At 36.4% G+C, this 23,140-nt stretch overlaps 1 protein-coding gene across 3 annotated transcripts in view; it reads left to right on the forward strand.

Moving 5' to 3' along the window:
• Positions 1 to 23,140, forward strand: part of ATAD2 (ATPase family AAA domain containing 2) — a 98,332-nt gene that overhangs the window by 44,585 nt on the left and 30,607 nt on the right. For 2 of the 3 annotated variants that reach the window (XM_036925520.2, XM_036925522.2), the window contains 7 exons: positions 286 to 400; positions 653 to 768; positions 6,826 to 7,000; positions 7,834 to 7,922; positions 21,060 to 21,219; positions 21,950 to 22,040; positions 22,728 to 23,042. In XM_036925520.2, the coding sequence (XP_036781415.2) occupies positions 286 to 400; positions 653 to 768; positions 6,826 to 7,000; positions 7,834 to 7,922; positions 21,060 to 21,219; positions 21,950 to 22,040; positions 22,728 to 23,042 (1,061 nt within the window). The remainder of the gene's footprint in view (positions 1 to 285; positions 401 to 652; positions 769 to 6,825; positions 7,001 to 7,833; positions 7,923 to 21,059; positions 21,220 to 21,949; positions 22,041 to 22,727; positions 23,043 to 23,140) is intronic. The other variant, XM_036925524.2, reaches the window with a different exon arrangement.

Genomic DNA, 23,140 nt, shown 5'->3' on the forward strand with positions numbered 1-23,140 from the left:
AAATGGTGAACACTCCGGATATGTTGGATATAATCATTATAATATATATTAATAACTGCCTGAATTCTCAACCATGAAGTACTTTGATTGTATACCTCTACTAATAAAGCTTCAGATATAAATATTTCTAACACTTAAAGTCTCGACCTATAAAGAAAGTGAGGAATTTGCTACACATAAACTCAAGTGTTTTTTTTTAGTTCTTAAGAAAAATGTCCATATTCTAACATGCAACTTGGGGGAGGAAGGTGAGCTGATGGGTGTTTTATTTTTTTAATCTTTTAGAAACAGATGCCTCCCACTAAATTTTCGGAAAGATGAATTAAAAGGAATTTATAAAGACAGAATGAAAATTGGAGTGAGCCTTGCTGATGTTGATCCAATGCAGCTAGATTCTTCAGTGAGTACTGTCTTGAAATGTATACTTGGACTATAATATTGTTCGTTGTTTTAGCTAAGTTTTAAAGTTAAAGAGAGACTCCAATTTTTCTAATTAGGAACTTTAATCTTTATAGACTTTTTTTCTTTAAAATCTTCAGGCAACAACTAAGATACTGTTGACTTGTGTTGGTTGGGTGTAATGTGGGGCTTGAGTAACATTTTAATTTTGACTCCAAATCTAAGCATGTCCATGTTGCCCTTCCATTATCAGGTACGATTTGATAGTATTGGTGGCCTGTCTAATCATATTGCAGCTCTAAAAGAGATGGTGGTGTTTCCATTACTTTATCCAGAAGTCTTTGAAAAATTCAAAATTCAACCTCCAAGGTAACTTAACTATACATTTTATTTTAGCCATAATCTGTGCTATGCTACTGCTGTCCAGAAAAATAATGTTTCTCTGTTGAAATTTTTCAGGTCTATAGTAGCTTGTTACACTTTCCTTGCAAGGTCCTGGATGTTATGAATATTTTTTACTCTCTTAATGTTTAACATGAAAAGGGTTTCAAAATGGAATCTCCATGAAAAAAAAAATCATTCCCTATGGCTTTCATACATTAGTAAAATTGTTTCCATACATACTCTATTTTATTTTTATGATGTATCAAAATATATTTATATAATTTTAAAAGTCAAACAGTGCTATAAGTCGTACAAAGAAAAAAATGGCGGTAGTCCCTCCTCTACTCCTCCCTATCTCAATTCTCACGTCCCAGAGCCAACTATTTTCAATTCCGTTAGCTGTTAGATATTTACCTGTACATATCTAAACAATATGCTTATAGTATAATTTTTGACTATTTAGACACAATCTATATAGACTTCTAACTATGAACAGTAATAACTCTTTGACTATTTTACTTTAACCACCCTACACATAGACACATTTTTTTCCCATCATCATATGCTACCAGTGATTTATTTATACATATATAAAGTTACCAAATCAATTTTCAGTGTTTGCTTTATGGTTGTGCAAATAGTTCTTATAGCTGAGCAATGTATAGTATGTTATGACTACATTTCCTCTTTTTTTTTTACCACCCTTCTCTTCCCCTCAGCTTTAATGTATGCCTGAGGGGAGTGTTGTACTTAGTTTTATATATTTATCAATTCATCTATTAAAGTGTTCACTAGAGCTATAAAACTCTGTATGATACAGTAAAGCATATCAGGTAATCTGTTGGCTCCTCATTTTTAGACACATATTCCTGGAGCTTTTGTTCTCCTGTTTCCATCTGTACTAGTTGCTTTTACTCTTATAACACAACTAAGCCTTGGGACTTAACATCACCATCATTATGAGATTTCCTTTATGTGTCTTTCAGTACTGGGTTCATTGCTTTATTTTAATGGAGCACATTCCAGGAATGTCCTGAGAAAAAAGAGAGCATGGGGATATTTTTATTTATTTTCTTTTTGAGAATGGTCATTGTAACCACACTCAAATGATCTTTTTCCCTTCCCCCTTCCTTGTGCTGAATATCTTTACAATTTGGAAACATGTCCGTGATTTCTGGGGTTTTTTTTTATATCACTTCTTTGGTAATTTTTCCACTCCATTTTTTTCTCTTCCCTCAATTCATTCAGTCTTTTGACTACTGAGCCTTCTGGATTAATCTTTTTATACCTTTTCTCTCTTGTTTTCATCTCTTGATATTAGAGGCTTTCCTTAAGTGTCTAGTGATCCTTGCCCTCTGTTAATATTTAAGAATGAAGCATGTTTTTAGGATCTTGCTAATAGGGCTTGTTAACTTTTAATCCTCACCTTACAGTGATTGATGGGGTTGATTCTTTCACCAGAAGCCTTCAAAGTCTAGGAGTATTTTTTCCCAGAGACTAATCTTCCAGTCTTCTGAGCCTGGCTGCCAGTGTTAGTGGTAGGCCTGAGCCAGGGGTTGGTAGCATCCACCATTAAGTATGGAATTTTTAACTGAATCCCTGCAACATCTCATCTTGTCTTCTGCTACAAACTAAACATCCAAGCAAGCTGCCTACACAGGGTAGGGAAAGGGGATTAGGGTGGTGTCACTGTCTTTAACAATATCTTATTCTGTCCTCCTACTTTCAACTCCACCCTTCACTCCTGCCTTGAGATCTGTTGCTTCTAAATTCTGAGAGGGGCTTTACAAGTTAGCTTTCTTACTGGGGGCTTCTCTGTTTTAGCTTTCCAAGGTCTGCTAAGGTCATCTGCATTCTAACTTGGCAAAATTTTATTGGGCTTTTTTCAAATTGAGTGCTATCATCTTTTTTTCTTGTCTGCTTTGTTTTATGCGTTTGGTGGAATTAAGGGGAGAGCACAGATAAAACCGTGTATTCAGTCTGTTGTGTCTAATTCCCGAACTTTCTATACCACCATGCTTTTTTATCCTCTTATTTTTTTCTCTAGTTTGTGTATATTACTTACTGACTTTTTTTTTTCTTTTTTTCTGCTGTTTTGTTCCTTCAGTTTTTCCCTTGTTCTTATACTCCACAGATGAGTGAAATCATTTGGTATTTGTTTTTCTCCACTTGGCTTATTTCACTGAGCATAATACCCTCTAGCTCCAGCCATGTTGTTGCAAATGGTAGGATTTGTTTTCTTCTTATGGCTGAATAATATTCCATTGTGCATATGTACCACATCTTCTTTATTGAGTCATCTACTGATGGACACTTAGGTTGCTTCCAATTTTTGGCTATTGTAAATAGTGCTGCAATAAACATAGGGGTGCATCTGTCTTTTTCAAACTGGAGTGCTGCATTCTTAGGGTAAATTCCTAGGAGTGGAATTCCTGGGTCAAATGGTAAGTCTATTTTGAGCATTTTGAGGAACCTCCATACTGCTTTCCACAATGGTTGAACTAATTTACATTCCCACCAGCAGTGTAGGAGAGTTCCCCTTTCTCCACAACCTCGCCAACATTTGTTGTTTGTCTTTTGGATGGTAGCCATCCTTACTGGTGTGAGATGATACCTCATTGAGGTTTTAATTTGCATTTCTCTGATAACTAGCGATGTGAAGCATCTTTTCATGTGTCTATTGGCCATCTGAATTTCTTTTTTGGAGAACTGTCTGTTCAGTTCTTCTGCCCGTTTTTTAATTGGATTATTTGTTTTTTGTTTGTTAAGGTGTGTGAGCTCTTTATATATTTTGGATGTCAAGCCTTTATCAGATCTGTCATTTACAAATATATTCTCCCATACTGTAGGGTACCTTTTTGTTCTATTGATGGTGTCTTTTGCTGTACAGAAGCTTTTCAGCTTAATATAGTCCCACTTGTTCATTTTTGCTTTTGTTTTTTTGCCTGGGGAGATGTGTTCAAGAAAAGGTCACTCGTGTTTATGTCCAAGAGAATTTTGCCTATATTTTTTTCTAAGAGTTTTATGGTTTCATGACTTAACATTCAGGACTTTGATCCATTTCGAATTTACTTTTGTGTATGGGGTTAGACAATCGTCAAGTTTCATTGTCTTACATGTAGCTGTCCAGTTCTGCCAGCACCATCTGTTGAAGAGACTGTCATTTCCCCATTGTATGTCCATGGCTCCTTTATCAAATATTAATTGACCATATATGTTTGGGTTAATGTCTGGAGTCTCTAATCTGTTCCACTGGTCTGTGGCTCTGTTCTTGTTCCAGTACCAAATTGTCTTGATTACTATGGCTTTGTAGTAGAGCTTGAAGTTGGGGAGTGAGATCCCCCCCACTTTATTCTTCTTTCTCAGGATTGCTTTGGCTATTCTGGGTCTTTGGTGTTTCCATATGAATTTTTGAACTATTTGTTCCAGTTCATTGAAGAATGCTGTTTGTAATTTGATAGGGATTGCATCAAATCTGTATATTGCTTTGGGAAGGATGGCCATTTTTATGATATTAATTCTTCCTAGCCAAGAGCATGGGATGAGTTTCCATTTGTTAGTGTCCCCTTTAATTTCTCTTGAGTGTCTTGTAGTTTTCAGGGTATAGGTCTTTCATTACTGACTTTTTATTCCACTTTTCCTTATACAACTTTCTCCCTCAGTTACCTTCTATAAAAGTAAACTTTTTAAAACGAATAAGCTTTTATTCCTTTTCCATTATAGAAGTTATGTACCAAAAATCACTTAGTCGAATGTTGGTGAATTAAAACATTTTTTAAAACCATAAAGGTATTAATATTAAATAGCATTTACTGCTTACAGGAAATGGTGAAATTAACTAGTTAAAATAATTTACTGAATTTAAAAAGAAACAATAAACTCATTTTTTCCTCATTTTTCCTTCATTATAGCATGCATTTCCCCTCATAAAAAAATCAAATATATAGTTGTGTTAAGCTGCTGAGTTTTCATATGGTATGTTCTTTTTCCATTTTAATGATGGAATAATAGTCCATTGTGTAAGTGTGTAACATTTTATTTGATTCTTCTGTTGCTGACTAGTTTTCTCCTAACTTCATTATCACAGTTGTCAGTATCATGAAATATCATTGCATCCTCTTTCTGTGAATCCTTAGTTCCTTCTTTCAGATGCAGTCTCACAAATAAGTTTCTTGGCTCAATAGATTTTTTTTTTTTTGGTTGAGGCACATACAATAAAATACATCAATCTTAGTGTACAGCTTGATGGATTTTGGCATATGTATACACTCTTGTAACCATCATCCAACTCGAGGTAGCAAGCATCCTCACTAATTTATCCGTCTTCCCTTTTTTCATCCATTCCCCCATACTCCCTTAATGGCAACCACTAGTCTGTTCTCTCTGTTTAGGAATTTATTTCTGTTTTGTTTGTTCATTTTTGTTTTGTAGAGTCTATAAGTGAAATCACATGTTAGTCTTTCTCTGTTTGACTTAGCATTATACTCTCTAAGTCCATCCATGTTGTTGCCAATGGCAAGATTTCATTCTTTTTATTGCTGGGCAGTATTCCATTGTATATTTGTACAACATCTTTATCCATTCATCTATCAATGGACACTTAGATTCATTCTGTATTTTAGCTGTTGTCATAGGGTTGTATTTATCTTTTCAGATAAGTAATTTTGTTTTCTCCAGGTCAATTCCCAGTAGAGTTTTACTGTGTCCTTTAGTATTTCTATTTTTAGTTTCTTGAGAATCCGCTATACTGCTTTCCACAGTGGCTGCACCATTTTACATTCCCACTAACCCTGTACAAGGGTTCCCTTTTCTCCACATCCTCACCAGCACTTGTTACTTCTTGTCTTTTGGGTAGTAGCCATTCTGACTGGCATGAGATAATATCGTACTGTGGTTTTTTATTTACGCTTCCCTGATGACTAGTGATTTTGAGCATCTTTCATGTGCCTGTTGGCCATCTGTATGTCTTCTTTGGGAAAACATTCAAGTCCTCAGCCCATTTTTTAATCAGGTTTTTTTGATATTGAGTTGTATGAGTCCTTTATATATTTTTATATTAGCCCCTTATCAGATATGTCATTTGCAAAAATAGATATATTTTAAAAATCTGTAACTGCCTTGGCTTTTGTACATTGAAATCACTGTGGTTTATTTAATTTGATTGTTTTCTTAACAGTTGCTTTTTTTCTCATCTGCATTTGATTATGTCCATTTCTTAACTATTTTTCTTTAATACTTTATTCTTATTTTTTAATAGATTTAATCCATCACTTAGGATTTTTTTCCCCACTATTCTTATTTTGTTAATTGTCTTTCTGAGATCTTCCTTAAGTTTCTTTTCAAGAACAGTTATTTGGTGGTCTGAAATTGATTATTTCTTGTTACTTTGGTAGAACTTAATCCCTGACATGTTCTATTTCTAAATTCTTTGGCATTTCAAATGAGAATTATGAGGATAACCCATTTTCTCAGAGTTCTATCCTAAGAGCTATGAATAACTTTGGAAATACATGAAAAAGTTGTTGGCTACATGATGTTATCAAAAATTATTTTAAATTATTTTGTGTTATTCTAGTCCCTCCTACCCAGCCACCATTATTTCTTAAAGTTCTCTCTCTCTTTTTGTTTTTTTTCTTACTTTCTCGCCTATTCACTCCCAGCACTGTTTTCTCACAAAACTTTTGGTATTATGTTCCTGACACTGAGACCAAAAATTATAGCTGAAATTTTTTGTTCTTCCCTCTGTTACATTACAAAAGTAAACTGTCGAGTCACATTAAGCATGAGACTTCTCTGCAAAGTAGGTAATATGATGAGCATGATGAATGAATAAAGGGAAACATGTTTCAAATAAAAGGGTTTTATATAGTTTCAATATTTATTTAGTGGTAGCAATATTAATTCCCAGGTTTTGTATTTTGTGGACTGAAATGATATTTCAGTTGTTTGATTTACTAATAAGTTACATGCATGAAATTGGTTTCTAATTTTAAGTAGTCTACTTTTAAATTTAGTACTAAAATAATACTTGTTATTTTATAGAGGTTGTTTGTTTTATGGTCCACCTGGAACTGGAAAAACTCTGGTTGCTAGAGCACTTGCCAATGAGTGCAGTCAAGGGGATAAGAGAGTAGCATTTTTCATGAGGAAAGGTGCCGATTGTCTGAGTAAATGGGTAGGAGAGTCTGAAAGACAGCTACGATTGCTATTTGATCAGGTATGATATTAAAGTTTACCTATATAGATCTATAATCAATGTAGATATTAAATATGTAAGGATTAGATAAGTCTTGCATTTTAATCACTTTTCAGAATTAGACCAAATATATAATCTTTCTAGATTATTTTCCTTTGTATGTCAAGATAACACTGATTTATGATGACAATTTTATACTAAGAAGAGGAACTAATAATTGAGTTTAGTCTATGGAGTCTTAGGTCTCATACTTAGAGAGTAGCAGTTTCCTAACAGTAGTGCGTTGTGTCAATATGCAAGTTGAAGATTAGTTTGTCCTAGAGTGGCTTTCAGTTTCATATACTAGATTATTTTAATAGCATGTTGTAAGATTAATACATTCTGATCTACTGAGGCATATTATTGCAAATGCTTTTAATTATCTTTATAGAACTTACTGAGGTTCTTTGAAATAGATTTTTTCTTAAACTCTGGTATCTTGTTAACTGTCTTCCCATCCTGACAGGGAGGAATGCTATGTCACCATCTTTAATACTTTGTCTTATTTTGACAGTTGATCTTTAATAGATATCTGTTGTTTCCCAATAACTAGTTATATAAACTCTAAGGTATATAACCTGTGGAGTATGTATTTTGAATATTTCCAGTGGAAAAATCAAATAAAATTAAATTGTGTTATTCTAATTTAGTCTGAATCCTTAAAACATAGCTTTTAAGTCTACATTTAGGCTTGTAAGTTTTAAGTAAATTCTTATAAGCGAGTTGGAGTGTAAGTGAATTAAAATTGTTTAAGTTAAGACTGCATATTTATAGTTTTTCCATGATAACATGCAACCACTGGACCTGCCTTCTAGGCTTATCAGATGCGCCCATCAATTATTTTCTTTGATGAAATCGATGGTTTGGCTCCAGTACGATCAAGCAGGCAAGACCAAATTCACAGGTAAAACTTGATTGATGGCATCTTTCTTCCTACATTCTGAGCTGTACTGATTTGCATGAGAGATAGAATGTTAAGTGGTGAAAGACACTTTACAAACCAGTAGTTTCCTCTTTTTGGTACTAGAACAGAAGAAAAAGTAAACCAGTGGTTCTGGATGGCAGGATGTTCTCCAGCATGATATTAAAATATTGGTTACAATTTAACGCATGATATAAACATAAATGCCCACTGGCCAGTGAGGTAAATGGAGTGAGGCAAGCCAATTGAAGGGGGTTATGGTGGGGGATGTGGCTAAGTTTCCAATTAGAAGAGCACAGCCAGTTGTTTTTTAGCTCTACCTTATTAGTGAGGTGCAGAAGCTGATTCAAACTTGAAAAATAAATTTGCTCTTTCTTAAATTTTATATTCAAATTTTTGTGTTAAATATCTTTTAAATGTTGAAAACAAATTCTGATGCTTTTATGATACTACCTGGGACAAACAAAATATGTCTTAGCGTGTACACATGACTGTTGGTTTGATATTCTAGTACTAGCCCAACTTCCTCGTTTTCAGGATAGGAAAATTGCATCTCCTTATGATAAACTGATTACCCAAGGGAACGCTTTACCTTAGTGTGAGTGACTGCCTCAGCTTGAGTCTAAATTTCTTTTAGTCTCAGTTTATCTTCAGTTTTTCAGAGCTTCTTTGTGTATCGTCCCATGAATTACCTTTAATTGCATAATTTGGGATACCCTAAAGCAAATGTTTGCATGCCTCCATATACGCCAGTATTATTTTTTCCTTTCAATAATAAAAAAGAGGAACAAGACATGATAATGTGAGTGATAAGTAGGCTTTTGACTTCTCTAAACCTGACAGTATGTACTGTAGTCCAGTGGCCTTCTTTGACTTGATGCTGTACAATTTCATTTGTTTCTGAGTAAATTAAAATGCTAAGTGCTATGATTAAAATAGTTGTGTCTGTACATACCGTACAAGTACTCATACAGACTTTTTATATGTGACGCATTTCATCATCAGCTGTACTGTATTCATTGTGTAAATAGGGAGAAACATATTTAAGAATGCTACCATTACTTTGCAATCAAGTAATTGAGTATTTACTATTCTAATAGTTCTAACTTTTGAGACATTTCAGTAATAAAAATTACAGAATAATTTTAGCAAGTCCATGTCATCTCATTCATACATATTTTTTTTACTTATTTTTTTAGAAATTTAGTATGTAAGTTTTGTGATTTCTTTTATAACCAAAAACATTAAAAATCTGAGTAAACATTTTTGTTAAATTTTTTAGAAGTTACACATTGAACATGATTGAACTGTATTCTTCAGCTTATTGTTAGTAATAATTTTATAGGACAATGTGTAAGTAATTATATGAATGCAATAGAAAATAAGATTTTTAGCCTAGGAAAAATACACAAATTAAATTTTTAAAAATGGAAGATAAATTAAAACCCTAAAATATTTACTTTGAATTCGAAAGACAAGTATGAACTCATGTTGATTTTTTTTTTTTCTTTTCTTTTAAGAAAATATAATTCCTAGCCCTGGACACTAAAAAGGCTAGAAGCAATCACAATGCAGTAACAGTTTGTACCCCCTAGCAGCCAGACTGTGGTCTCTAAATACTGGACTCTTAGGAGAGATGGCAGATAAGAGAACTGAGGCAAGAAATAAGACAAGCATGAAATATCTTGTAATGCCTGGAAGCAAATGAAGCAATCACAGACTACTGGGGTCATATCAGAATGACATAGTCAATTCTAAACGAGTTTCCATTGGCTAAAGATGGGACAATTTGCATACCGAAAATGACTGCAGTAAATTTAAGTGCATCAAATACATGAAAACTGTCAACTTTTACTGATGATTTTTTTTTTTAACCTAATTGGTCATTCTAAAAGTTGCTAAGACAGTGACTTATTACTCTGAAAATTGATAGACTGAAACAAGCATTTCTTTTTCCTGTCTTACAACCATGATTCAGAGTAATTTAATAGTTGATGAAGTAACATTGTTCTTTATAGGGAAATCACACTTAATAAGTGTAAAAGAAATTATTGAGTTAAAAAACTCAACATTTTGCAACCTCTTATGAAATAATGGATCTAGACCAACTGAGAGTGATTTTGCTCCCCAGGGGATGAACATCTGGAGATATTTTTGATTCTCACAACTTGGGGGTGGGAGGTACACGCTGGCATCTAGTGTGAAGACAAGGGATGCTGTTAAATGTCCTGCAGTGCACAGGACTGTTCCCAGAGCAAAGATTATCTGGCCCCAACTGTCCATTTTGCCAAGACTGAGAAACCCTGATCTGAGCAGTAATTATCAATGGCTGATAAAATAGTAAGGGAAATGATGATTGTGAAGTTTTGATGGAGTAAGCTAATAACACCGCACCTAAACCCATCCCAATGATCTTAAGTGAGAAACTGGTATACTCCTGAAGTATACAATAAGAAGCACAAGGTATCTTCTATAAAATAATGCTATCCCAAATAGTTTAACCTGCACCTATTAAGCTTCTAGATTTAACTTCCAGTTTATAGGAAATATGAAAGATAGAGGACAAGTTAAATGACCCAATCAGATGCAATCAGCCCGATCCAGATGTGGGAAGGAACCCTCCTATACACTATGGAAAGCAGTATGGAAACTCCTCAAAAAACTAAAAATAGAAGTACCATACGACCCAGTAACTCCACTTCTAGGAATTTACCCAAGGAAAAAAATCTCTGATTCAAAAAGATATATGCACCCCTATGTTTATTGCCTCACTATTTGCAATTACCAAGATATGGAAGTAACCTAAGTGTCCATCAATAGATGAATGGATGAAGAGGATGTGGTACATAGACACAATGGAATATTATTCAGCCATAAAGAAGAAAATCCTGCTATTTGTGGGTATGGACCTACAGGGTATTATGCTCAGTGAAATAAGCCAGGTGAAGAAAGACAAATATCATATGATTTCACTTATTTGTGGAATATAAAAACAAAGCAAAATAAGCAAAACAGCAGTAGACTCAGACACTGAGAAGTGGCTGGTGGTTATCATGGGGGAAGGGCTGGAGTGGGTAGTGAAATAGCTGAAGGATAAAGAGGCACAAAATTTCATTCATAGTATTAATTAGTCATGGGATGAAAGTACAGCATAGAGAATATAGTCAATAATTCTTTAACTATTTTGTAACTGTTCTGTAACATCTTCCTATGTTGACAGATAGTAACTAAAGTAGCTGGGATGAGCATTTAATAATGTATGTAACTAAAAATAATAATAATGTATGTAAGTGTCAAATCACTATGTTGAAACTAATATAATATTGTATATCAGCTATAAAAAAAAAGTGGGAAGCAAGTTCTACAAGACAAATGATCCAGTTTCTTCAACACATAAATGGCATGGAAAAAGAAAAAAGCTGGTGTAGTGGGAAATATCATGGATTTGAGGGACATTTAACCAAGTACAGTATGGATCTTGGCTTGAACAAATCAAATGTATGGTTATTTTGAGATAATAAGGGAAAATTGAACATTAGGTGATACTAAGGAATTATTGTCATGTATATTGGTTTAATAGTATTGTAGGAGTTTTTTAAGATTCTTATGTCAGAAATACATACATGAAGTAATTAACATGAAATGTTTACAGATTATATGATCTCTTGGGTTTTTTGTTTAAAGCTGTTGGATAAAGACATAAAGGAGTACTGGTCATTAACAAAACTGGTGATGAAGATGTAGAGATCATTTTATTATTCTTTCTCCATAATAAAAACTTTAAACTGTAATTAAAACCCTATGTTTTTATGCTTTTTTTTTTTTTTAATAATTATTTTTTATTGAAGGGCAGTTGACACACAGTATTACATTACATTAGTTTCAAGCGTACAACACAGTGGTAGAACATTTATATACATAATTCTAGGTTCCAGCTATCACCCTACCAAGCTGTTACAATATCTTGACTATATTCCTTATGCTATACATTACATCCTGGTTACTTATTTATTTTACCATTGGAAGTCTATCCTTTTTTTTTTTTTTTTTGTGAGGGCATCTCTCATATTTATTGATCGAATGGTTGTTAACAACAATAAAATTCTGTATAGGGGAGTCAATGCTCAATGCACAATCATTAATCCACCCCAAGCCTAATTTTCGTCAGTCTCCATTCTTCTGAGGCATAATAACCAAGTTCTTACATGGAGAACAAATTCTTACATAGTGAATAAGTTACATAGTGAACAGTACAAGGGCAGTCATCGCAGAAACTTTCGGTTTTGCTCATGCATTATGAACTCTAAACAGTCAGTTCAAATATGAATACTCATTTGGTTTTTATACTTGATTTATATGTGGATACCACATTTCTCTCTTTATTATTATTATTTTTAATAAAATGCTGAAGTGGTAGGTAGATACAAGATAAAGGTAGAAAACATAGTTTAGTGTTGTAAGAGAGCAAATGTAGATGATCAGGTGTGTGCCTGTAGACTATGTGTTAATCCAAGCTAGACCAGGGCAATAAAACATCCACGTATGCAGAAGATTTCTCTCAGAACAGGGGGGGTGAGGTTCTAAGCCTCACCTCTGTTGATCCCCAATTTCTCACCTGATGGCCCCCCTGCGACTGTGCCTGTCTTAGGTTGTTCCTCCCTTGAGAAATCTTACCCGTCTCTGGCTAACCAGTCATCTTCCGGGGCCATACAGGGAAATGTGAAGTTGGTAAGTGAGAGGGAAGCCTTATTGTTTGAAAAGGTTAGCTTTTTACTTCTTTGCATATTTATGCCCTGTGGCTTCTATGCCCAGCATTTGTCTTGAGGTATCTTTACCACTTGGAAGAATTATGATACTCGGTAAATTTGATATGAGGCACGAATTCTATTTAAGGGTTGTAATTAGGAAGGAAGAAGAAAAGCTATAGAAGTAGCAGACGGAAGAAAACATGGGAAGATTGATTATTTCTTTGACAAATCTTCTTGTAGAGTAACTTCAGCATATATAGGTTTTAAGCTACTACTTAAATTGCGCACACACATTAACATAATAGGAGTATAGTTACATAACCAAAGCATATCTGTAATTACCAGCCATCTCCAGTGAAACCAAGAAAACCATTAAGGCACCTTAGGCATTTGTGAAAACTTATCTATGATATGGTGGATATTGTCCAACTGAACTTGAACAGTCTGAGAGAAATCAGACAAATTAAAACAACCCATTCCTGGGGACTGTTCACATGCCATATGTTCTTTTAACAGTAAATAGTCTGTAGTTGTAAGACTTTGGAGCGCTACAATTTGCACTTCTCCAAATTCTTGGTTGAGTTCCAACAGTATAGATCCAGTCAAATTAGTTGTTTTACTGTATGCACAGGCCAGCTTAGATATCTCCTTCCTCATTCCCATGGCAAGTCCAGGAACCGGTGGGATGAGTGCATCTACAGCTGTAGCAGTGCGTGGATCTTTGTTGGGGTTTTTTGATGATCATCTTCTGGCATGAGTCTTCCAGAGAGTGCAGATGTTGGAAGTTCTTTTTCATATCGTATCTTAGTTCATTTTCGGGGTAGCCCAATTAGGCTTTGATCCTCTGTATAAACACAAACAGACCCTTTGCCTACACTTTTATATGCCCTTTATACCCTTGTGTAGAACTCGTTGGAGGTTACCACACAGGAACTGCCCTTTTTTTTTTTTTTTTTTTGCTTTGTTTTTGGTATCACTAATCTACACTTACATGACGAATATTATGTTTACCAGGCTCTCCCCTATACCAGGTCCCCCTATAAACCCCTCTACAGTCACTGTCCATCAGCACAGCAAAATGTTGTAGAATCACTATTTGCCTTCTCTGTGTTGTGCAGCCCTCCCCTTTCTCCCACCCCCCCATGTATGTTAATCTTAATACCCCCCTACTTCTCCCCCCCTTATCCCTCCCTACCCACCCATCCTCCCCAGTCCCTTTCCCTTTGGTACCTGTTAGTCCATTCTTGAGTTCTGTGATTCTGCTGCTGTTTTGTTCCTTCAGTTTTTCCTTTGTTCTTATATTCCACAGATAAGTGAAATCATTTGGTATTTCTCTTTCTCCGCTTGGCTTGTTTCACTGAGCATAATACCCTCCAGCTCCATCCATGTTGCTGCAAATGATTGGATTTGCCCTTTTCTCATGGCTGAGTAGTATTCCATTGTGTATATGTACCACATCTTCTTTATCCATTCATCTATTGATGGACATTTAGGTTGCTTCCAATTCTTGGCTATTGTAAATAGTGCTGCAATAAACATAGGGGTGCATCTGTCTTTCTCAAACTTGATTGCTGCGTTCTTAGGGTAAATTCCCAGGAGTGCAATTCCTGGGTCAAATGGTAAGTGTTTTGAGCATTTTGATGTACCTCCATACTGCTTTCCACAATGGTTGAACAAGTTTACATTCCCACCAGCAGTGTAGGAGGGTTCCCCTTTCTCCACAGCCTCGCCAACATTTGTTGTTGTTTGTCTTTTGGATGGCAGCCATCCTTACTGGTGTGAGGTGATACCTCATTGTAGTTTTAATTTGCATTTCTCTGATAATTAGCGATGTGGAGCATCTTTTCATGTGTCTGTTGGCCATCTGTATTTCTTTTTTGGAGAACTGTCTGTTCAGTTCCTCTGCCCATTTTTTAATTGAGTTATTTGTTTTTTGTTTGTTGAGGCGTGTGAGCTCCTTATATATTCTGGACGTCAAGCCTTTATCGGATGTGTCATTTTCAAATATATTTTCCCATACTGTAGGGATCCTTCTTGTTCTATTGATGGTGTCTTTTGCTGTACAGAAGCTTTTCAGCTTAATATAGTCCCACTTGTTCATTTTTGCTGTTGTTTTCCTTGCCCGGGGAGATATGTTCAAGAAGAGGTCACTCATGTTTATGTCTAAGAGGTTTTCGCCTATGTTTTCTTCCAAGAGTTTAATGGTTTCATGGCTTACATTCAGGTCTTTGATCCATTTTGAGTTTACTTTTGTATATGGGGTTAGACAGTGGTCCAGTTTCATTCTCCTACATGTAGCTGTCCAGTTTTGCCAGCACCACCTGTTGAAGAGACTGTCATTTCGCCATTGTATGTCCATGGCTCCTTTATCAAATATTAATTGACCATATATGTCTGGGTTAATGTCTGGATTCTCTAGTCTGTTCCATTGGTCTGTGGCTCTGCTCTTGTGCCAGTACCAAATTGTCTTGATTACTATGGCTTTATAGTAGAGCTTGAAGTTGGGGAGTGAGATCCCCCCTACTTTATTCTTCTTTCTCAGGATTGCTTTGGCTATTCGGGGTCTTTGGTGTTTCCATATGAATTTTTGAATTATTTGTTCCAGTTCATTGAAGAATGTTGCTGGTAGTTTCATAGGGATTGCATCAAATCTGTATATTGCTTTGGGCAGTATGGCCATTTTGACGATATTAATTCTTCCTAGCCACGAGCATGGGATGAGTTTCCATCTGTTAGTGTCCCCTTTAATTTCTCTTAAGAGTGACTTGTAGTTTTCAGAGTATAAGTCTTTCACTTCCTTGGTTAGGTTTATTCCTAGGTATTTTATTTTTTTTGATGCAATTGTGAATGGAGTTGTTTTCCTGATTTCTCTTTCTGTTGGTTCATTGTTAGTATATAGGAAAGCCACAGATTTCTGTGTGTTGATTTTGTATCCTGCAACTTTGCTGTATTCCGATATCAGTTCTAGTAGTTTTGGGGTGGAGTCTTTAGGGTTTTTTATGTACAGTGTCATGTCATCTGCAAATAGTGACAGTTTAACTTCTTCTTTACCAATCTGGATTCCTTGTATTTCTTTATTTTGTCTGATTGCCGTGGCTAGGACCTCCAGTACTATGTTAAATAACAGTGGTGAGAGTGGGCATCCCTGTCTAGTTCCCGATCTCAGCGGAAATGCTTTCAGCTTCTCGCTGTTCAATATAATGTTGGCTGTGGGTTTATCATAGATGGCCTTTATTATGTTGAGGTACTTGCCCTCTATTCCCATTTTGCTGAGAGTTTTTAACATGAATGGATGTTGAACTTTGTCAAATGCTTTTTCAGCATCTATGGAGATGATCATGTGGTTTTTGTCTTTCTTTTTGTTGATGTGGTGGATGATGTTGATGGACTTTCGAATGTTGTACCATCCTTGCATCCCTGGGATGAATCCCACTTGGTCATGGTGTATGATCCTTTTGATGTATTTTTGAATTCGGTTTGCTAATATTTTGTTGAGTATTTTTGCATCTACGTTCATCAGGGATATTGGTCTGTAGTTTTCTTTTTTGGTGGTGTCTTTGCCTGGTTTTGGTATTAGGGTGATGTTAGCTTCATAGAATGAGTTTGGGAGTATCCCCTCCTCCTCTATTTTTTGGAAAACTTTAAGGAGAATGGGTATTATGTCTTCCCTGTATGTCTGATAAAATTCCGAGGTAAATCCATCTGGCCCGGGGGTTTTGTTCTTTGGTAGTTTTTTTATTACCGCTTCAATTTCGTTGCTGGTAATTGGTCTGTTTAGATTTTCTGTTTCTTCCTGGGTCAATCTTGGAAGGTTATATTTTTCTAGGAAGTTGTCCATTTCTCCTAGGTTTCCCAGCTTGTTAGCATATAGGTTTTCATAGTATTCTCCAATAATTCTTTGCATTTCTGTGGGGTCCGTCGTGATTTTTCCTTTCTCGTTTCTGATACTGTTGATTTGTGTTGACTCTCTTTTCTTCTTAATAAGTCTGGCTAGAGGCTTATCTATTTTGTTTATTTTCTCGAAGAACCAGCTCTTGGTTTCATTGATTTTTGCTATTGTTTTATTCTTCTCAATTTTATTTATTTCTTCTCTGATCTTTATTATGTCCCTCCTTCTGCTGACCTTAGGCCTCATCTGTTCTTCTTTTTCCAATTTCGATAATTGTGACATTTGACCATTCATTTGGGATTGCTCTTCCTTTTTTAAATATGCTTGGATTGCTATATACTTTCCTCTTAAGACTGCTTTTGCTGTGTCCCACAGAAGTTGGGGCTTAGTGTTGTTGTTGTCATTTGTTTCCATATATTGCTGGATCTCCATTTTGATTTGGTCATTGATCCATTGATTATTTAGGAGCGTGTTGTTAAGCCTCCATGTGTTTGTGAGCCTCTTTGCTTTCTTTGTACAGTTTATTTCTAGTTTTATGCCTTTGTGGTCTGAAAAGTTGGTTGGTAGGATTTCAATCTTTTGGAATTTTCTGAGGCTCTTTTTGTGGCCTAGTATGTGGTCTATTCTGGAGAATGTTCCATGTGCACTTGAGAAGAATGTATATCCCGCTGCTTTTGGATGTATAGAGTTCTATAGATGTCTATTAGGTCCGTCTGCTCTACTGTGTTGTTCAGTGCTTCCGTGTCCTTACTTATTTTCTGCCCAGTGGATCTATCCTTTGGGGTGAGTGGTGTGTTGAAGTCTCCTAGAATGAATGCATTGCAGTCTATATCCCTCTTTAGTTCTGTTAGTATTTGTTTCACATATGCTGGTGCTCCTGTGTTGGGTGCATATATATTTAGAATGGTTATATCCTCTTGTTTGACTGAGCCCTTTATCATTATGTAGTGTCCTTCTTTATCTCTTGTTACTTTCTTTGTTTTGAAGTCTATTTTGTCTGATATTAGTACTGCAACCCCTGCTTTCTTCTCACTGTTGTTTGCTTGAAATATGTTTTTCCATCCCTTGACTTTTAGTCTGTACATGTCTTTGGGTTTGAGGTGAGTTTCTTGTAAGCAGCATATAGATGGGTCTTGCTTTTTTATCCATTCTGTTACTCTGTGTCTTTTGATTGGTGCATTCAACCCATTAACATTTAGGGTGACTATTGAAAGATATGTACTGATTGCCATTGCAGGCTTTAAATTCGTGGTTACCAAAGGTTCAAGGTTAGCCTCTTTAGTATCTTACTGCCTAACTTAGCTCGCTTATTGAGCTGTTATATACACTGTCTGGAGATTCTTTTCTTCTCTCCCTTCTTGTTCCTCCTCCTCGATTCTTCATATGTTGGGTGTTTTGTGCTGTGCTCTTTCTAGGAGTGCTCCCATCTAGAGCAGTCCCTGTAAGATGTTCTGTAGAGGTGGTTTGTGGAAAGCAAATTCCCTCAGCTTTTGTTTGTCCGGGAATTGTTTAATCCCACCGTCATATTTGAATGATAGTCGTGCTGGATACAGTATCCTTGGTTCAAGGCCCTTCTGTTTCATTGTATTAAATATATCATGCCATTCTCTTCTGGCCTGTAGGGTTTCTGTTGAGAAATCTGACGTTAGCCTGATGGGTTTCCCTTTAGAGGTGACCTTTTTCTCTCTAGCTGCCTTTAACACTCTTTCCTTGTCCTTGATCTTTGCCATTTTAATTATTATGTGTCTTGGTGTTGCCCTTCTTGGATCCTTTCTGTTGGGGGTTCTGTGTATTTCTGTGGTCTGTTTGATTACTTCCTCCCCCAGTGTGGGGAAGTTTTCAGCAATTATTTCTTCTAAGATACTTTCCATCTCTTTGCCTCTCTCTTCTTCTTCTGGGACCCCTATAATACGGATATTGCTCCTTTTAGATTGGTCACACAGTTCTCTTAATATTGTTTCATTCCTGGAGATCCTTTTGTCTCTCTCTATGTCAGCTTCTATGCGTTCCTGTTCTCTGATTTCAATTCCATCAATGGCCTCTTGCATTCTATCCATTCTGCTTATAAACCCTTCCAGAGTTTGTTTCATTTCTGCGATCTCCTTTCTGGCATCTGTGATCTCTTTCCGGACTTCATCCCATTTTTCTTGCGTATTTCTCTGCATCTCTGTCAGCATGTTTATGATTCTTATTTTGAATTCTTTGTCGGGAAGACTGGTTAGGTCTGTCTCCTTCTCTGGTGTTGTCTCTGTGATCTTTGTCTGCCTGTAGCTTTGCCTTTTCATGGTGATAGGAATAGTCTGCAGAACTGGGACGAGTGACGGCTGGAAGGACTTCCTTTCTTGTTGGTTTGTGGCCCTCCTCTCCTGGGAGAACAGCGACCTCTAGTGGCTTGTGCTGCGCAGCTGCGCGCAGACAGGGTTTCTGCTTCCTGCCCGGCTGCTATGGAGTTAATCTCCGCTGTTGCTGTGGGCGTGGCCTGGCTCGGGCAGCTACTCCAAAATGGTGGAGTCGCGTTGGAGCAGGAGCTGCTGGGAGGCTATTTATCTCCGTAAGGGGCCTCCCTGCTCCCTGCAGCCCAGGGGTTAGGGTGCCCAGAGATCCCGGATTCCCTACCTCTGGATTAAGTGACCCCCCCTGCCCCTTTAAGACTTCCAAAAAGCACCCGCCAAAACAAAACAACGCCCACCAAAAAAAAAAAGAAAAAAAATTTTTTTTAATTAAAAAAAGAAAAAAAAAAAAAAGGTGGTCGTTCGTTTTTCTTTATTCTGCGGTGCCAGCCTCAGGCCTCTGCTCACCGGTTTTTCTGCCCTGTTTCCCTAGTATTGGGGTCCCTATCCCTTTAAGACTTCCAAAAAGCGCTCGCCAAAACAAAACAGCAGAAAAGCAAAAAAAATGGTCGCGCGCTTTTCTTATGCCCTCTGTCGCCCAGCCTCCAGTGCCTGCTCACTGTTCTTGCTGCCCTGTTTTCCTAGTATCGAGCGCCCTGCACTCTGGCCCGGATGGCTGGGGCTGGGTGCTCGGCAGTCCTGGGCTCCGTCTCCCTCCCGCTCTGCCTGCTCTTCTCCCGCCGGGAGCTGGGGGGAGGGGCGCTCGGCTCCCGCGGGGCCGGGGCTTGTATCTTACCCCCTTCGCGAGGCGCTGGGTTCTCTCAGGTGCGGATGTGGTCTGGATATTTTCCTGTGTCCTCTGGTCTTTATTCTAGGAAGGGTTGTCTTTGTTATATTTTCATAGATATATGTTGTTTTGGGAGGAGATTTCCGCTGCTCTACTCACGCCGCCATCTTCTGCCCCTCCTCCTGTTTTTATGCTTTATATTCTATTTTGGGGTCCTTTGTTAAGATAAACACAATGGGATAGCAAGTGCTGGTGACGATGCCGAGAAAGGGGAACCCTCCTACACTGTTGGTGGGAATGTAAACTAGTTCAATCATTGTGGAAAACAATATGGAGGTTCCTCAAAAAGCTCAAAATAGAAATGCCATTTGACCCGGGAATTCCACTTCTAGGAATTTACCCCAAGAATACAACTTCTCAGATTCAAAAAGACATATGCACCCCTATGTTTATCGCAGTACTATTTACAATAGCCAAGATATGGAAGCAACCTAAGTGTCCATCAGTAGATGAATGGATAAAGAAGAGGTGGTACATATACACAATGGAATATTATTCAGCCATAAGAAAGAAACAAATCCTACCATTTGCAGCAACAGGGATGGAGCTAGAGGGTATTATGCTCAGTGAAATAAGTGAGGCAGAGAAAGACAAATACCAAATGGTTTCCCTCATTTGTGAAGTATTAACAACGAAGCAGAACTGAAGGAACAAAATAGCAACAAACTCACAGACTCCAAGAAGGGACTAGTGGTTACCAAAGGGGAGGGCAGGTGGGGAGGGAGGGAGAAGGTGACTGTGGGGTATCATGATTGGTGCACATGGTGTGTGGGAGATCATGGGGAAGACAGTGTAGCTCAGAGAAGACAAATAGGGACTCTGTGGCATCTTACTACACTGATGGATGGTGACTGCAGTGACTCAATAATAGTGAATGTAATAACCACATTGGTTTTTTTTTGTGAAACCTTCATAAGAGTGTTTATCAATGATAGCTTAATAAAAAGAAAAAGATATACACAGTGAAACACTGTGTATCTTGCAGATACTATTTACCTGGTACTTCTATTTTTTTGATGTTGTATCCTTCGTTGGGAACTCTGAAGTTCCTATGTGAAATTATATTTTATGAAATGGCTCCCAGTATTCTCTTGTGGTATTGTTAAGACCATCTCTGTTCTTCATTGGTTTTATTCTCTTCATGCCATGTAGTTTATTTTTCCGATTTTTTTTTTTAATCCATTGGAAGTAGTGGGGTGCTCTGAGGTAATTTGTTCACATGTTCAATGTATTAAATTTTACTAAAAGAAGAAATGATAACAACATCCATATGATTAATCTGTTCTCTCTTATTTTTAAATTTAGTTCTATTGTTTCCACCCTGCTAGCTATTATGGATGGATTGGACAGCAGAGGAGAAATCGTGGTCATTGGTGCTACCAACAGACTGGATTCTATTGATCCTGCTTTACGAAGGCCTGGTCGCTTTGACAGAGAATTCCTTTTCAGCCTACCTGATAAAGATGTAAGAATTTAACAACACTCAGACTATGACAAAATACTTGCCTTTATCATGAATAAGTTTTGTTTCAGTGAAAATTTGAAGATTGATGTTTGTATGTTCTGAAGCAGTCATATGATTAACATCCAAACATGTATGTATGTATGCATTTTTAGGGAGGCATTATTTTATTTAAAAAAAAAAACTAACGTAATTTTTTAGTCTTTTCCTTAAATAAAATAATGCCTCCCTAAAAATACTCTTAAAATTCTTTTGAGTACAGCCTTTCAATATTAATCATACAACTTTGCTTCCAAAAATGTGGCCTAATGAATAATCAGTCTTTAGCCAATTAGCTAGCCTTGGGTTTTTCATGGATACCACCATATACTCCTACCCAGTGGCTTTATCTTTTTTGAGAACCAAGCAAGAAAATATAGGTAGAGCTGTCAGTACTCTCAAAAACAGTTCTTAAATATGTACCAGAGTGAACAATAGTCAGTAGGTACTTCATTTCTCTCATTCACATTTATGATGAATAGAATTTGAGCACTATAAATGAAAATCTGTTTAACAAATTCCTTAAACTCTTAAAATACATCTTTTCATTTTTACTGTTTCATATTTCTGCTTTTAATTAGATACTGATCTCTTTAAAATTTTAGATAATCAAAAGTATTTTAAATGGAAAGTGTTCTAATCTGGATAATACTTTTATTATAGATGTAAAAAATGAAATTGTTTTTATTTGTAGGCTAGAAAAGAAATTCTAAAGATTCACACAAGGGATTGGAATCCTAAACCACTGGACATATTTCTAGAAGAACTAGCAGAAAACTCTGTTGGTAAACATTGCTTTAAGTGTTAAAAGAAATAATACATGCATTTCAAAGACGGAACAAGTTATAGTCTTGCAAGGTTATGTTTAAAGAAATACAGGGTTATATTGGTTTCTCATCTCATATATGGCATGTTTTCTTTTCACAAAGTCTGGATATTAGAGATATTTGATAAATTAACTGTCGGAATTGATAGCAAAGTAAGGTAGTAAAAATAATAAAGTTACCATTTGCTGACTGTTACATTATCCAGTCATCCTGTTAAGCATTCTACGTATATTTGGATAATTTTCACATCAACCCTGTGAAGTAGGTAGCGTTTTCCCATTTTACAGATGTAGAAATGGCTGACAGAACATAAATAATTCTCCAGAGATTACACATCTAGTTAATAACAAACTGGAATTTGTTTTGTCTGATTTTAAAACTCTTTTGTCTGATTTTAAAACTCTTGCTCTTGATCCCTGTGCTATACTTAGTGCTTGCATATTTCACTTACGAAAGTTGATTGATTTGTTGATAGTTACTACTATCATGTAAGTTTACTGGTTGGATGAGAGACTTTAGCTTAGCCTTATTACTCCTAAATATTCTGCTACTATATTGTTAGACTGATTTTTGATATTCTTTTAATCATGGCCATGCTAATAGGTGGTGGTTTACTTTTTTTATTTTTTTGGTTGCCTTGGATAGGATACTGTGGTGCAGATATTAAGTCAATATGCTCTGAGGCTGTTTTATGTGCTCTACGTCGACGCTACCCACAAATCTATACCACTAGTGAGAAACTACAGTTGGATCTCTCTTCAATTAATATCTCAGCTAAGGATTTTGAGATAGCTATGCAAAAGATGATACCAGCATCCCAAAGAGCTGTGACATCTCCTGGGCAGGCGCTGTCCACTGTTGTGAAACCACTCCTGCAAAGCACTGTTCAGAAGATCTTAGAAGCCCTGCAGAGAGTATTTCCACATGCAGAAATTAGAACAAATAAAGCATTTGACTCAGGTATGAAGCTTGATTGGCCAATTAAAGTTAGTTTTCATTATATGGAAAATTAAATACTTCATACATTTTAGAAGTGTTTCTTTATAAAAGAGTACCTT

The sequence above is a fragment of the Manis pentadactyla genome, chromosome 3 (assembly GCF_030020395.1).
Source record: "Manis pentadactyla isolate mManPen7 chromosome 3, mManPen7.hap1, whole genome shotgun sequence".
NCBI lineage: Eukaryota > Metazoa > Chordata > Mammalia > Pholidota > Manidae > Manis > Manis pentadactyla.